This window comes from Fukomys damarensis, unplaced genomic scaffold (assembly GCF_012274545.1).
Source record: "Fukomys damarensis isolate Sample0158 unplaced genomic scaffold, DMR_v1.0_HiC HiC_scaffold_33, whole genome shotgun sequence".
Lineage (NCBI taxonomy): Eukaryota > Metazoa > Chordata > Mammalia > Rodentia > Bathyergidae > Fukomys > Fukomys damarensis.
Genome location: NW_022900945.1, coordinates 32,163,893 through 32,182,004, shown reverse-complemented (window position 1 = coordinate 32,182,004; position 18,112 = coordinate 32,163,893). Strand labels below are relative to the sequence as shown.

The window sequence follows — 18,112 nt, the reverse complement described above, 5'->3', positions numbered from 1 at the left end:
ACAATGTAAATGTATAAAGTTTACAGGAATTTCAATACAGAAAAGCCCTTTGAATGTAAAATATTATGGAAAGTAACAAAGAGAAAAGGATTTGGATTCAATATTAATCAGACAATAATGGGTTGGGAGACAGATTCATTCGTGAAAGCCAAGACTTTGAAAGGAAAAGGCATGAGGGCTGAGTATGCACTTGTTTGCAACGGTTAGTAGGACATGTTTGGGCAGAATTCATATTTACCAGTGAGAGGTGTATGGTAAACATCCGGGTTTATGAAATAGTCCTCAGAGATTAAAAATAATAGATTCAATAAACTCATCAATACAGGGCTCCTTGCTTGAATGTGGGATGTGAACTTCATCAGAGGGTAAACAGGAGATTAAGACCAGAGAGGTGGCTGCACGGAAACAGAATGACAAGTAGATGTTGTGAAACTAGATTCACTGTGACTGTTCACTTACGAGCTTAAATTTATATTGTCTGACTAGAATATGTTGAACCATTTTAATAAAAAATAGCTGTGCATATAGTAAGATAAAATTAAAGTTCATAGGACAGAAACATTTCTATAATAAAAATGTGTTGCTTTTGAAGAAATCCTGTTCATTTCTGGATGTATCTAATTCTATCTTTATCTCCCTTGTTTCACATTTATCCTGTTACCCATCGTTAAATGAACCAGCCACCTGGTAGTGTTATTAAATGATAGACCTTCAGCATTGGAGGGCAGCCACAGTTGTTCAATTTTAAATTTTCTCTTCTAAATGCTGAATCTCTTTGTCTCATCAACTTTGTCTCACTGTATCAACTGTTTCTCTAGAATCCTTCAGAATATCAGAATTTTTCAAAAATGTGTACTTTCAAATAAACCTTTCGTGTCTTGATCTGAAATATATTGTGCATTTTCAAAATCAGTGTCATGCATTATTGTCAAACCAGTGGATATTAGAAAGATAATTTGGCCACATATTAGCTATCTTCCTTTAAAAAAAGCAATTAATCTTTCTTTTCTTTTTTTTTTTTTTTGAGGAGCCTGAAATTAATGCATTTAATGTTCACCAAGTAGAATGTTGTAGGAGCCAGGAGGTGGATAAAGTCATGATAATATCACGTGAATTTTCTTTTAGGAGAAACCCAAAACATAAATAAAAAGCAAAATAAAAGAGATAATAGACAGAGATGTTTTTCAAAAGGAGCGTGGGACAAGAGGTGCAGAGAGGGAGGAAGAAAGGAAAGCGGAAAAGGATAACAAAGAGAACTGAAGAAAAATAGAGCTTTTACAAATAGGAAGGGGAATAAGAGCTAGAGGGATCAGAGAGGAATGGGAGGAAAGGGGACAAAGAGAGAATCGCGGTATGTTTTGTACATGTACAATCTCCGCAATAAATGTAATTGCTAAGTATTTCAAATACAAGACATTGTAATGTTATTACTTGGATTTGCATTGCAAAGACATGTCAAGCACATTTTAAACTGCTGTGTTGCCAGATGTGGTGGTGCACACCTGTAATCCCAGCACTCAGGAGGCTGAGGCAGGAGATGCTGTGAGTTCAAGACCAGCCTGGGCTACATAGTGAGTTCCAGGTCAGTGTCAACTACATGGTGAGAGCAATTGATCTTTCTAAACTAATTTTTTCTAATCTTTAAACTGTGGACATCACTATGTAGTAATAATAATTGAAAGGCCTAGTACACGTATCTCAGAAAGTACTCTTACTGTTAATACTATAGTATATTTTAACCTTATTAGTGTATTAAACATTCTTATTTAGTATTGGCTCTATGTCTACATAAACCCCAGAATTTTCCATGTGAATTTCACTAAGTCAGATTTCTCACATCTTTTGTAATTTATTTTTAATTTCTGAAAAACAGGAACTTACAAGTTTTTTTTTTTATTCCAATTTGGTTTTGATAGTTAAACTCACATTCACAATGTATCTAAACTTGTATGATATTGAGCTATCATTTTCTCAGTTGGCTATCCCTGAAACTGTTATGAACTCTTCAGCTCTCTTTCATTCTGTGCACAATTATATTATGTCAAATAGTAGAACAAAATGGGCACCGGAGATTCATGACCAATAAAAGTAGAATGAAAACAAATACCATCTGATAAATGTTATCAATGTATTATTTATTCAACAAACACTAATTGAGCTCTTTACTGTGCACCTTGAACTGTTAAAGAACCCTAAACTATGTCATTTAGGCTTCACCCTATTAGGTAGAAACTATTAAACCTGCTTTAAAAATTTAAACATGAGTATACTGGAATCTAAAAGTCTCTCTCTCTCTCCCTCTGTCTGTCTGTCTGTCTCTCTCTCTCTCTCTCTGGAAATCTCAAGAGAAGGGGTTAAACCTCATACCTGTTTTAAATGTTTCTCAGTTTGTTTCAATTTTGTTTTTTATTCTAAATAACACTTTCATGTGTCACTATGATAGCATCATCAGCTACATTGTTTCTGTTTGGAAAGACAGAAAAAATAAATACTTACAGAACCCGATGACAATCATCTCTGTGTTTTCAAACCAAAGCTAATAAGACAGCATTTCTAGACACAAGTGACTTCCTTAGGTTATATGAATCTTTTTCCTTTAGTATCATTATTCAAACAGCTGTTTATCTATATAAAGCATTATATAACAATTGTCCTGTTTATAGTCATTTTGCTTTCTGCAGTTTCAGTTACCTCAAAATCAACCATGGTCCAAAAATATTAAGCAGAAATTCCAGAAATAAACAATTTCTAAGCTTTAAATTTCATGCCATTTGTAGTAATATGATGAAATTTCATGCTGTCCAGCTCCGTCTTGCTTAGAATGTCTATCATGTCTTCTCTTTATCCAGTGTATACACGCTGCATAAACTATTCACCTTTACCCAGTGTATGCACTCTATATAAACTATTCAGTAGCCTTCTCTGATAATGGATTGATTCTCAAAGTAATCCAGTGCCTATGTTCAAGTGATGCTACAACACAATACTTCCATCGCTATTCTTACTTCACTCATCTCAAGAAAACATGAAGAAGAATTGAGTTCTGTCTAATAAGATACTCTGAGAGGGATAGAGAGACAGGAGACAGACAGGGAGAGACAGAGAGACAGAGACCACATCCAGGTAACTTTTATTAATGCGCAGTATATTGTTTCAATTGTCGCATTTGATTATTAATTATTCTTGTTAATCTATCCCTGTGCTCAATTTGCAAATTAAATTTTAGCATAGTGTATAAATGTAAGAAAGAACACATATAGAGAAGCTTTGGTATAATCTATGCTTTCAGGCAACCACTGGGGGGTCTTAGAACATATAGTCCATGTACTATTATTTGTTCTTCTTCTTATCCATAATTATATTGCAAAAGAATATCAGATGTTTTATTTAAATCTAGAAACATTTAAACTTATGCAGTATTCCCTTCATCCACAGCTTAGATACATTTTTAGAGAAGAAAAGAAAGGATAGTAATGTTAGATTACTCTTTAAATAATTCTGCGGAGAATACAAGCTCTCATTATTTGTGTTTCTAAGATACACAGACCATCTGTTCACATTTTAGAGATTCTTTCAGAAGCATTCATTTGTAGGTTGATATTCTTATTTTCAGAATATATGTTATTTTGTGCTGCTTTGAATATCGCGAACTAGATGATCACTGCTAGTAAACATCCCTCAAGGCCCAAGAGGAGCACTTTTGGAAGCTCCTTTAATCTTGAAGGCCTATTAGGCCTCCACTTCTGAAACTGTTTCTAAGATGCTTAAGATGAAAGAGCCTTAATGACTTGAAGTAGTAGTTCACAAAATGATACCTCAGTGATCCAGCGATCCTATACTTTCAGGCAAGGCAGAACCTACTTACCAGCTCTCTGTGTAGGAGTCAAGTTCCATGATTTGTAGGCCATGTTATGTTGTTCACTAATTGTGTGCTGTGGGTTGATCATTAGCTTTTCTCTAGGTCTCAGTCTCTGCATTTAGAAAGTAGGAAGATTGGATCACATTATTCCTAAAAGTTCTCTCCTGCTCCAAAAGAGTATAATTCACAAAAAGAGACTCAGCCTTATATATATGCATGTGTATAACAGTAAATTGTCATAATCTTTAGGGCAATATTCTTACATTTATTGTTTGAGACAAACCATCTCAGTATCTATCTCAAAATCATCTAAGAACACACGATCCATGTCTTGCTTATCTAAAGTTATTTTTTGTTGGAATCTTACTTTTGGAAGATTGGTAAAATAACTATTCCTAGAAAACACTTGCATATGCATGTGTATAACAGTAAATTGTCATAATCTTTAGGGCAATATTCTTACATTTATTGTTTGAGACAAACCATCTCAGTATCTATCTCAAAATCATCTAAGAACACACGATCCATGTCTTGCTTATCTAAAGTTATTTTTTGTTGGAATCTTACTTTTGGAAGATTGGTAAAATAACTATTCCTAGAAAACACTTGCATAGAATCTTAAAAAAAAACATTTAAAAAAATCACAGGTTACTTGATTATATTATCACTGGTCAAAAATTTAAAAGCGTCAAAGGCAAGAGAGATTTGAGACCCATGGGACAGGTGTAAGTATTTAAGTCTAAAGGAGTTAAGAACTAAGAGTTAAATTTTATCCTAGGTTATAACTTGAACTTTCTAGGTTTTGAGGACCTCAGGTAGAAATTCTGAAGAGATTGGCCACACTAAATTTCACATATAACACAATTTTTCCTGAAACTCTATTCAAAATTTGCTTGTGATAGAGCTTAAATCATTCTATGTATCAGTAATCAGAGGGCTCCATTTTTAACCACCTATGCCAAGTGTACAATGCATTGGTTTATATAGCTGCTGAGGTGCAACTTTCTTTTCTGCAATGCCACCCAGTAATGCCAGTTCTGCCTACAAACACTCAGGAAGCATTAATGGCACCATTGTGAGTTCCATAGTTAGCTACAGGTATTTTGCAGCAAAGCTAGACTTGGTATCTCTTTCTACAATCTTCATCATCAGGCTAGGGCTTCTGAGGGTAGGGTCAAGATGGTCCCTGCAGAGACTGACTTCCAGAAGCTTCTCTCCTGATGTCTCACAGGTAACTCACACTATACTTTCAGACTCCATAGATTGCAAAATGTACAAAAACATGATGATAATGCCAGATGTGCAAGTAGTGTCTATGGTGTGTTTAAAATTAGAAATCACTCAGGCAGTATTTACAGGGGAAGCAGCACAATGGCCCCATTCTTCAAATTATTTCCATTTGTAGATTACAGCTGTCATTGTCAATGTTCTTGTTTTTACTACACAAGGATAACAAGCTAAAAGTATTTTGTATCCATCACAGGTAAGAATTTAACATGGAATTCCCATTATATAGTTCTCTGGAAAAAGAGGATAAATACTACACTCCTTGCGACCCTAGTTTCAAAGAACCATGTATCTTTTAAAAATGAATGAAATAAAAAATAATTCCTTACTAACTTATAATTTTGAATTAAAATGTAAAATAAGATGCCATATAAGATGAATATAATTTCTGCAGCAGAGTTGCAGAAAAAAAACACATAACTTTGGATGAAATCTCGGATTCAGTGTGAGCTTTTATACCAACTGAGTGCACTAATAAGAGAACTGTGAAAAGAATGCCAGTAAGATGGTCTTGTTTTCATGCCAAACAAGAGTGTGCACAGTAATGACAGAGTCATTTGATTCCTAAGAGTAGAAAACACAAGAAAAGTACGAACTAACCAAATCTAACGTCTTGACAATCTACATCTACCTCACAGTAGCTTAGCTTCCATTGTAATAAATGTTATCAACCATTACATTTGCAGGTTTTGAGCTAATTCTGTAATGGTCTTGGCTATGACACAGTTTAAGGGAAATTATGGAGGAGAATCTGTCGGTGCAAATCTTGAGTAGGAGGAGCAAATGTTTCTAGCACACTGTGTGCTTCCACCTCCATCTGGTGAGAAAAGCCAGGGAGGGCGACGAAACATGACTGAGGAACATTCGAGAGGGAGACACCGCGGAGGGCATGTCTATTCACATTGTTATTTTGTTATAATGCCTGTTAAAAAGGACATTGGGCTGAACAGACTACAGTTTTATTTTTCCTCAAATGAATTTTAGAAGCACTCTCTTCACTAGACGAAAGGTTGCTTCCATTTTAAAATTTTTGACCATAAACTTTTCTATGAAATCCTAAAGTCAGATGACCACCTTTTGGTAACCAGAGTGGAGATATTTGCATCATTTATCTTGCACTGTTTAATTCGATCAGAATGTTTATGTATATAACAGTTTAATATAAGATCATTGATACAATAACAAAAATAATGGAAAACACAGGAAATCATAAAAGGACCTAATTTTATTGCCAGAAAATTAATTCTTAACCATTTTGATAATCATCTTTCCAATGTCACCTATATTTACATATCTAAATTATATGTCCGTTTCATTCAAAACTATTATTTACATATTACTTTGGAGCTTGCTTTATACATTTAGTAAAATTGCATGGACATTTCTGTGTGGCTATGAATATTTAGCTGCAGCTTTTATATCATTTTATATCAATTATGTTTGTATGTTAGCTTTGTAATCAGATTCTAACTTGATGTCCATCCAGTTAAGTTTCAAAAATGCAAAATTTTTGTTTGGTGGTTGTGTGTCCTTCTTCCTCAAGATAGCATAAAAGAGATATAACTTCATGAGGGCCCCTGCAGGTACATCAGACCCAAGGTACCTGATACACCCACAGGTCTCCTTCCTTCCTGTGTACCTGCTGGCTCATGGATGGGCAGCATGTGGCAAAGCCTTCAGCAGGTGCTGTTTCTTGGCACAGGATCCAGAGTGCTTGGGCTACATCCAGAAGCAGAGGGCATACAACTTTTAAAGAAAATATTTCTCATGTCAGGGCCATTAGAAACTAGGCAGCAACAGCCAGAAGTGAATGAAAAAGTACCAGCCAGTCTGATTAAGCAGGGTTTTGAAAAAAATCTGATATCTTCATTTCTTGAAATCTTCTACTATCACCTGAATGCTTGTATCACATTTATATGACAAAACTGACCTTTCATTTTTTTTTTAGCTCAGAGACTTTTAATAGAGAGATAAGAAAACTGAAATTTAAGAAATTGTACAAGTGGAAAAATATCTTTAGTATAGCTATTGTCTTCACATAACTTTTGATATAATATATTGTATGTAAAGATATGTTCTCCACAGTAAAAATCTGTAATCACGGGAATGGGAAATGAATTAAACACTAATATTGTTTCTATAAACTTTTATCTCCTGTTAGAAAATAAGAATTATCAAGGCATTTTGAAATTGTTTGGAAATTCAGGAATGTGTGGCAGGATAAGTTAATGGTAGATAAAAATCTCTTTTTAATAGATTTCAGATGCTGGCAACATATAAATATGTATCAAGCCAAAACCATTATAATTTTGGACCCCAGATGGAAGCTGTTTATGAACAGCTATGGAACATCCAATTTATTTATAGTACAGAAATCACTAACACTTGAAAAACAAAAAAGCAATTACTGTATTTCCAACCGTGTAATGACCATGTTAGACAGAAGAATCACACATTTAACTTCATCATTCTTAAATCAAAAGCTGGACTGTGGAGATTATGATTATACTTGGAAAATCAGAGAAAAATAGCACTTTCAGAATTGTAACACACACAAAAAAACAATTAAGCTTCTGCAATTATTCCCCCACAATAGAGTTCCATTTTGGAGGTGATAAAAAAGAAAAAAATGTCATCAGAAAAATAGTAGAATAAAATTAATTGGATCACAATATTAGATGACAGAACATTCTTCCCAGTTTATCTGTTTTTCAATGGTGGATATCTTTTAATATCCCTTTTCACTTCTAATTTTTCTCTTTTTAAATAATAATAATCCAAGACTTTAAAGTATAGCTTTACTTTGTATTTATACGTCCTAGATACTATAAGATGTCCTAACATGCTTTTTCTCTTTTCTATCCTGTTTCTCGTCCGGTATCTCTCCCTGAGTCTGGATAAATAGAATTATTGCAAAGAAGCTCTGAAGAATAGCTTTCAGCTACAAAGGAGGAAGACATTTCTAGATCTGAGTGTTATCTAAAACTGACAAGAACCTGTTTGGTTGTAGCGCCCTATAATGTTTGAAAGGATGTACAAGAAGAGAGTTCAGCATTGCTTCTCTGAAAAGGTGTAAAGAATTCTGACGTTGAATAAGAGGTTGCACTAAGTAACCTCTACACTGTTTTTTTCCAGCACCAAAATCTGTTTCTCTACCTGTTTCCCGACTAGCACCTCATGAGGCTATACTACAAGGCACCGATCGGACAGTGAGTGATCGTTCGTTTTGTTCCTTTCATCTGTTTAGGAGAGTGGGAAAAATGTCTCCAAGACCACTGAACAACTCCTTCATTACGTTCGTGTCAGAGCAGTTCTTTTTCGGTTTTACTTTTCCATTTCACTTCATCATCAATCCCCTTTCTTCTTTCCCTTCCTTTGTTTAGTTTGTCTTATTACATATCCATGCTCTGCTTACTTCTTGGCTGTTCTTGCTCTCTGCTTCTCATCTTCTTCCTCACCCCATTCTTCCCCCTTCCTTTTGCCGCACTGGCTCAGAGAAAGCTTCTGGAGGCCCTGCTATTCAGTCCCGTGGCTCAGAAGCAATTAGTCACTGGAGAAGGAAAGGAGATACTCTTGGTGTCGTTTGGCACAGATGACCTCTTGAGGTTCCCTCCCTCTTTGCCCCTCCTTACAGTCCCCTACTTCATTAACTGTTAATGATATCACACTGGAGGTCTACTAAAGTAACTGGGGCTGGCACTTTGCAAAGGCAAAAGAAGCTGCAGGTTCTGTAGTAGGTAAGAAACATCTCTTCCTTCTTTCTGTTGCTTGCTCTTCTGTGGTCCCTCTCCTTCGAGCTTGCCATGGACAGAAAAAAACAAAAAACAAAAAACAAAAAACCAACATGTGCATGTCAATAGAGTTACTGTCCAGAGAGAAGCTTCACTTCCTTGGAGCTGTAAATTTTCTGAAGTTTATCAGGAGGTGAATAAGCCTCTCTGGCAGCAGGAGAAAAGGCCAGCCCCTGTTCATCAGGAGGGGCAAACGTGCAGCCAAGGTTCTCGGCACTAATGCCTCAGTGCCTCTGAGTGAAAGAAATAAAATCCACTTGGTGTAGGGGCCTTTGCTTCCAGACGTTGCTTGGTCACCCCACATTCTGATGAACTGTGTCTGTGGCTGCCTTTGTTATTGGTTTGATGCTGCCCAGAATAAGGGTTCTGTAGTTTCTGAACTTCAGTGTGACAGTGAGAAGTCCTCCAGAATAGCTGACTGCTTAAGTGTTACCGCTTAATTATGTGCCACATGGAATTTCAGAGCAGTTCTATTTATAGTGGTACTTTATTTTTAAAAAGCTTATATTTCAGAGTGGGAGGCAATGCATATCATTTTAGGCCCTGTAATGAACCTTAAAATGCTACTCAACCGAGCTGTAAAATTGGCTAGCACCTCAAATGGGTCAAGTTTAGATCAAAGAGTATATTAATGGCATAAAAGCGAGGCAGAGTTTGAAATTTTGAGGCTTCTTTTGGTGCCTGTTTTATGTCTGCAAGCATGATGTGGTGTGTGTAGGGTTTTGTGTGTATTTGTGTGTGTTGCAGTGTTTATTTATTAGTAGTAAAGCTAGAGAAAAAATTAAAGGATTTTCAGGACATCCAATAGGAAATCAGACTTTATATAAATATCCAACAAGGTCAGATGAAGTCAGATGCATATTCAGGGTAAATTCCAAATGGAGGAGACAATAATGAGATGTAAAGTGTGTGAGAGAGAGAGCAGGAGGAGGTGCACTCAGAGAGCTGAAGATAGAGGGGGATCTCTCAGTGGTCAGTCACAAAATAGTATCCAAGGGACAGAATAGAGCCTGAGCAGCGCGCGCGTGTGTGTGTGTGTGTGTGTGTGTGTGTGTGTGTGCATAATGTCTGTGTGTCTGTGCACATGACTGTGTTGGGAGAAATGGAGACAGCTTATTGGAGGCTCTTTCTTTTGTAGGCAAAATGACTCCTACCCTTCCTGTTTTGGGTACGGCATAAAGGTTAAAAGGGGATCCATTGTTCTTTTTCTATTTTACTAAGGGAAGACAAGAGTAGTTGAGACTGGTAAGGAATTCGGGGGGATATGGGCATATCCAAAAGTACATGGACTTGTTCTCTAGGTGAGTATAGCTCTTCCCGGCCTAATGAAATGCGATTGTTTCACTTTCCCCTCGCCCATCCCCAATCAGGCCACACTCTTCCCATAGAAATTGATGTCCATCCCTATAACAGTTCTGCTAGCAATGCAGAGGTTGTGCACAGCTGGAGAGGCGCAGCATCCACCTAACCACTGATTTCAGAGTTAGCTATCTGGGGAGAGCTGCAATTGGAAGTGAAAACTGAGCCCATGCTCAGAAACAGGATGATCGCTTGATGAACTATTTTTATTTCCTGGACCTGATTTTTGCGTTGAGGAGAGATTATGACCATGTTCCTCACCTTTTCTGAGCTGTTCAACTTTTTATTTATGTCCTACGTATTTGCGCTGCTACAGCTTTAATACTACAACTACTTGCGGGCACAACTGCATTTTCCAACCAAGTTTTAAGTGCAGTTCCTACTTCTCCCCACATTTCCACGCTGTTTTGCCATTAATCTCAGTCAAGGCCCTCACGTTGAGGTATGCCAAAGCAAACACCAAAGTGTCAGTTAAAAAATCTTTTCCAGCCAAGCAATACTCAAGAGATTAAATATATATTCAATATATATACTACATGCAATTTATGAAGGATATAATAAAAAGGCTGAATTTAATCCAAGGGTTCAGAGGAACATATCACATTTTGGATTAAAAATTTAACATTTTGGTTATGACATCAAGTCTACAGTAGTACTCTGAAAAGATTAACTTGTGTCTTATGAATTATTATTATGTAGCTCCCTATTATTGAAGTTTTTAAACTGATAAAATTCATCTGAATAGTTTATCAATTAGATTGTTATTGTCAGTATCACTATGGCACTAAATAATTTAGTAAGAATAATTACTAGTCACAGTAGTGTAGCATTTTATTGGTTTAAGGATTTTAAATTCTGTGAGAGCAGAGAACATGCTGAACTGGGGCTTAGTAAGCATGCACAGAATGCTAAATGTTTTCACATGTATATTCTCACAGATACTCTCTCACCGTCTCATGTCTAAATCCTATCATGCCTGGTATGACAGCTGGTACATAGGTCGCAAGGCACATATTCTTGCGTAAATAATTGGTACTGCATGTTTATATCTGCTTAATGAATTCTGAATACAAATGTATGGGCTGACCATCACCTGACTTATTACAACCCTTGGAAAGAGCAGACATCAACTGCACTAGAATAAACAGACATAAAGCCAAATACTTTACATTCAACATATGTGACTATAGTTTGGGATACATTTGGGAATTTGTCATTGTCAACTCTTTGAAAGTCTGTAGAAAGGTAGCATTTTATTGTATTACTGATATGTTTATGGAAGACCCCTGTTGTTCCTAAAGTTTCCTGCAGGGCTTGCTGTGTGAGAAAGCTCTCCAAGCCCTTGTATCTTTAGCAGCAAACCTGAGAAATCGGAGTACCTTTCTCAGATGTAATTGTGAAGAAGACACTGAAAGCCTTTCATACTAGAGATGTAGTATGTAGAATATGGGTTACTATTATTACCCCTGAAACTGAAGTTACGATAGATCATCTATCTTTAAAAAAATGGTCTGAAATCAAATAAGCACATTAGAAGGAAACATTTTGAGGACAGACTTTTCCCATTCCACAACTAAACTATTATTAAAATGTCCTTCTTAAGGATTTTAGAGTATTTTTCAAATGACTAAAAATGAAGGCTGCTTTTTCCATAGAGTTTCATAGCATTGGCACAAATGGCAAAATGATTACTGCTTCATGCTTGTTGATTGAGTGTAATAAGCTGCTTCTTCGGTATCAACTCTCTGTGTCACATGGCCATCAGAGTTATAAATAAAGCCCATATGTCAAAAAAGTTATCTGTTTCCTTAGCATCACTTGTGCTATTTAAAGAGTTGCTAACGACAAAAGTTGTCGCCTAGAACATAAATCTTTGTAATTGGAACTTTTGAAATAGTAAGGTAGCTAAATAAGAAATAAAGTACAATCAGATAATTTCAATATGGCAGTTGTGTTTCCTCTAAGGCCTTTCATATGGAAAATCACAGTCTAACAATATCTATAAGAAACATGTACATGGGATCCAACTGGGTAAAAGAGATTTTTTTAGCAGCCCCCAATTCTGTTCATGAATAGATTTCAATTTGCCACAAGCACAAACAGCAGACACTGCTTTAATAAGATGATATTTGCCTAGGTAATTTCCGAAGTCTGACTATCCTTCCAACTTAGAGAAGCAGACATGTGACATGTGCCATAAATTGTTCGAGTGATGCCTCATCATCCTCACTGATTCTGAGCACATCCCCAGTTCTTTCGCTATAAAATCTTTGGAAGAAGCATATAAACAGTCAGAGTCAGCTCTGTTCCACTTAGCCAAGGTCACCAGGGCAAGAAGGAGCAACAGTGTCTGCTGGTAGCTGTCCTCTATGGTGTCCTTTTCCTTGTCAGACCTGCCACGGAGAGGGTGACTTTCATTCTCTCTGCTGACACCCCTCAGATCCATGGTTAACAATCACACCTCTGTTTAAGAGGGAAAAAACTATGACACGAATAAGGCCTAATGGGCAATGAGGTCAAATATCAGAAAAACATTCCTTCAACAGAGAGTTTGCCACCTCTGCTACTGGTGCTTTCTAAAAGTGTCGTGAGAAGGGCTGAGACCAATTAGTCTCTCGGAGTCTCAGAAGCAGGGCCTCAGTTTTCCCTTTCGGTGGCTTTCGGACATCAGCACAATCTTAACTAACTTTATGGCATATAAAAATTACTTTGCAATTGAATGAAGATTCTTTGTGCACAAATTATATAAAAATGGGCCAATTTTCAGTTGATCATATTACTGGAATTAATGTTACTATGTAAATTTGACTCTTTTTTTTTTTCTTGAACGTTACCCTGTTGAGTAATATCTGCCTCTGCTTTTTCCTCTCTTTGGGACACTTTCTGAATTACTTCCAGGCCTAACTCTCAGTTCAAGCAAATGATGTATCTCATAACCCATACCTGATGCCTATAAATTAACTATTTAATTATATTTGGATTCTTTTGATTAGTCTATTTGTGAGAATAAACCTAGTTGCCAACTGAATTAAGAGCATATATCACTTTGGCCTTGCCCTATCTTGCTTGTTACCCGATACTACATTAGATCCGTTGCTCAGTTACAGTGTTTAACCCAGCCCAAGTGATAATAGAAGGTGTATGTATCATAAGGCAAGATCAAGTTACTTCACCTCATCTACAAACTGCTTTGGCTATTGCCACTATTGGTTCTTGATTTTTCACGGATCAAGTGAAGGTGAATGATGGTTGTATCTGAATTACAATGTGAATTGCACTGTGCAAATCTCCAAGTAATCAGAAGATGCTGCTACAGGGACAGCCATTGTGAAATTTTCTCTGAATTGTTTTGAATCTCTTAATGTGAAATAACTGTATGCAAGTATAAAAATAGCCTTGTCTACTTTGTGCTATCCTGTATTCAGCAAAAGTTTTCAAGCAGTGAGCAGGTGTTTATTTACCAACTATCTCAAAGATAATAGCACATTTCTAAATTGCTTTTTGTTCAGGAATCAGAATATATAATTTTATTCTTTACATTATTTCATGACTGTAACTTCACTTCATTGTGACTCAGTTATAGAGTCTGCTAAGAACTTCTGTGTATTTTCTCTGTTTCAGAATGCTAATTCTTTCTCCTCGGTATAGACTGTGCCTTTTAATCAAGACACATTTTACATCTTTTATCACTGAAGAGAAGTTTTAGTGATTCATATCTTTCACACACATCCCTGGTCTTCTTCTGTGTTTGATTGTCCTACCTTATAAAGGTCAATCATTTTTAAGCAGTGAAACATTAATCTGGTAATTTTCCGACAAAAAAATAAATAAAACGAGAAATGTGCTTGACTATGGGTCTTTCTCTACATTTGTATTTCTAAATAGATTTTGTTTCCTAAGAAAGGATCCAAATTTTTCACTTTGGCCTTTCTCTCTCACAGGGACTAGTAAAACATTTAAACAGTGCTTTGCCCAGTGAGCTGTTCAGTAAATGCTGTACTGAATCCCAGTAAAGGATTCTCCTTCCCCACCTTTTATTATAAATTAAAATAGTTGAATATTAGGAAATTGTAAAACAATTTTTGATGTAACTGATTCATTGACATATTAAATGAACTTATTAGAGCACTTGAATGTGAATTCTATTATGAGGATAGCATATTTATTAAACACACACTTTGTTCAGCTTTCTGGAAAGTCCAGAGAATGAGAAAGTATAGCCCTCAATGATCCCAGGCTTAATTGAATTTTATATAGCTGATCATTTGACTTTTGATTCTATGTTAAAATTACTAGATAGTTGACTGAGACGTTATCATGTGTTCTGTATAGAATCCATTTAATTTTCAGATAATTTAATTTTGTATTTGTTTATATTTTTATTTAGTTTTAGGTTTAAGGAAGAATTGAAATTCATTTGGGACCTTGAAAACTGGTTTTCTTCACTGTAGCATTTGTATAACAAAGGGGCTAATTTCTTTTCCCAAATTCGTACACTAAAAGAATCATCTTCAGTACCTAGAGGTGACATTTTTTTAAAGAGTGAAAATGAATTCCAAAGTCCTTTTGTATTTTGTGAATTTAAGAAATTGATTTAACCTGTTATGTAAAGGTACAAGATCTCAATGATGAATGTAACTGTACTGTATACCTAAAAAGTACCAATAAATTCAATGAGAGAAAAAAAAAGAAATTGGTTTAAGATAAGTTAAATGAAAAATTATTTTTCTAATGCCTCTTTAACATCAGTCATATGGAAATATACTTGGACTTCTAAAATTGTTATCACATTACTCTAATAATATCAGGTATTTCCAACTCTCTCTTTTTTGTTGTTGTTACCGGGGATTGAACTCAGGTCCTTGCACTTGCAAGGCAGGCCACCAAACCGCTGAGCTAAATCCCCAGCCTTCTAACTCTTAACACTACAGTATATAGCTTTAATGTGACATTTATCACATCAGAGAAATCGTAGATCAAATACTTTATGTATTATTTAATTATTTTTCTCTCTTCTCAGTATGAAAGAAATCAAGACTCACACACAGAGTAGGCAGCACAGGAAAGAAAGAAGGTGACAAGCGCTGTCTCCAGTGAATGTGGCATGTTCATCCCATTGTCTCACTAACACATCTTCTTTCAAATGGTTGCTCGACTAGTTTTCAGTAAGAAAACTGAGCCGTTGCAATTGTATCTAAGGCTCCAAAGCTAGGGGGAAAAAAAAAAAAGAAAGGCCCAGGATTAGAGTCTAGATTTTTCTGCCTCCCAAATATTTCTACTAAACCGTCACATTACAAAGATGACCCAATATTGGAAAATAAGATATAGCAGGGGAATAGGATGATGTAAAAAATGCAAAATTGAATGCAATGGGGGAAAATTCATATTTGCCCCATACAAAGATTAGTTGCACAGAGGATGAGAACAATTTGCTTTTTGATTTTATGTGAACAGTTGTAAATAGTTGACTGATATATTCTCAAGTGTCCTGCACAGAATCTACTTAATCTTCAGATAAGTATTTGATTTCATATTTGTTTTTATTTTATTCATTTTTATTTCTAAGAACAGACAGAACATTAAAGCAGAGCATCAGGAATTTTTGTTACTTTTGTGGAAGAGGCTTCACCCAAGAGTAATATGATATGCTGTAGAAGATTTACAGGGAAAGAGGCTGACCTTTAGGAAGAAATTAAAACATGAAAGATTCTTGTCTACAAGTTGTATAAGCAAAAAATTCAGTGAATGTTTAAGTTTAAAAATAAACCAATATTACAGCAAAAGACATATTACAGTTAATCAGAGTACTTCCTCTCATTTCAAACACATTTATCATATTCTGTACACTTTCTCAAGCAGTTCTGGAACTCCTCTTTTGTGTCATTAGTTTTTCTGTCATTGATGCCTCGATGTCTTGAACCAATTAAAAATGTTTACCCTTTAAGGTCATTTTGACTTTGGGGAAGATCCAGAAGTCACATGGTGCCAGATGGAGGGAATAAGGTGGATGAAGACACAACATCATATTTTATAGCCTGACTTTCAGTTGGATATCACTGGGCAATGACATTCACCATATTTTTATCACACTTTGTAAAGACAGGAAAGAGGATTTCAGAACTGTTTCAGAAATTGGCATTATATAAGGACAGGAGATGTGCTTGCAAGGAGAGGTAGTATTTAAGAGAATTAATTGTAATGTTTCTTTTAGTAATATTTTTAAAAAATGTAAATATTCATATATTTCAATCACACCTTATAGTATTTGAAGAGATGCGGTTAGATGCAGGAAAAACATACGAATGAGTGTCCGGTGCTTACCCGCTCTTCATCCCAGTGTGTGGTATCTGATTTTCATCCCTGTAACAGCCTCATTTTACCATTAATTGTAATAAGGGAAACAAAGTTGAAATCTGGAGAAAGATAGAGAAGGGTTATAAGGAAAAGGTGAACAGTTTAATTCAAACACACATGTGAGAAATATAGATTTGGTATGACCCAGGCCGTGTTTATTCTCCCCACAGCTTGACAAAGCTTAAGACTTCATAAATATTTCCTTTCCTTTCTTAAGAACAATTACTTCAGAAAATGTGTTAGTCATTATTTCTTGTCCCCTGTAAGATGCACATTTAAACTAAAATTCTTTTGCTTGTCTTACATCCCAACACAGCCTGAAGGATCATGGAGCCATCCCTTTGGCACATAATATCAAGAGTGACAGCATTTCTGTTCCTCAGTTTCTGTGAGAAGGCAGGAGCCTAACTTCTGTGGGCAGCCATGCTCTAAGTTGAACTATTTCCCATCATGAAATCCTGAGAAAGTTTACTTTTGCTTTAGGTAGGCCAATTAACTAACATGTAATTCCTAACATCTTTTCCCTCCAGCCCTTAAAACTTTCCAGTTCTTTGTTCCAGAGGACTTCAGCTTTGACTGAGCTCTGGCCTCTCTCTTATTACAGTGTCCTTGAACAAAGCCCTCTTTCCTGTTTAACTTCAGCTGAAGTTCTGCTTTGACAGGTGTTATAAATGGATTCTCAGTTATGTGTAAATAGTTTATAGAAAATTGGGAAAAGTAGAAATTTCAGACGTGTACTTTGAAGAAATACAGCTATTTTACAGCAATAGTTGCATAAAATTTAACTAAAAATACGTGATTTCTCAGGGAGTCTTCATTTAGAAATCTCGTCCTCATTAGCATATTTACCATTCCCTTAGATTTTAATTAAAGAAATTGATGTGCACCCCACAAATGGTACCATGCCATTTTGCTCTGGTTTCATGCTGAAATGCTCAGCCCTATTCTGCTGAGAGGGGTTTTTTGAGAAATCATAATTTGTTTTCAGGCTTTCAAGTTTATTAAAAACTAAACTACCTACTTGGAGAGAGGAAAACTATTCTGGAAGTTAAAGTCATTTCTAACATTAGCATATTAATTAATCATCATTAGTTGATACAACTTACTAATGTAGACATAATGTTTCCCAACTCTGTGAAAGACTCATTGTGAGTTTTACTGTTTTAAATGATTTCTAAATTAAATATAATTTAGGCAAGGAATTATATTTTACTTAGACATTCTTGTATGAAAAAATATATATAATAAAATATATATATATATTACTGTAATATTTAGGTAAATGTCTCATGTGAAATGACAGATTATTACTGTGTTTCTTTAGCTTCTTTTTACTTGAGTCTCTGAAAAGCTATGCATTGTTATTATATATGAAACACCCTTGGTTTCCCAGACAATGTCAAATGGGCATTATTAGAGTCAGAACACATTATAATAGATCTAGAAGGTGCCCTTGGGATAA

At 35.6% G+C, this 18,112-nt stretch overlaps 1 protein-coding gene across 1 annotated transcript in view; it reads right to left on the bottom strand.

The window, feature by feature from the left end:
* Positions 1-12,742, bottom strand: part of Plppr4 (phospholipid phosphatase related 4) — an 81,120-nt gene extending 68,378 nt beyond the window's left edge. Inside the window, exons 1-2 of the mRNA XM_019209906.2 lie at positions 12,527-12,742; positions 3,866-3,971 (exon numbers count right to left, since the gene is read on the bottom strand). Coding sequence (XP_019065451.1) covers positions 3,866-3,971; positions 12,527-12,742 — 322 coding nt within the window. The remainder of the gene's footprint in view (positions 1-3,865; positions 3,972-12,526) is intronic.
* Between the last annotated feature and the right edge of the window lie 5,370 nt (positions 12,743-18,112).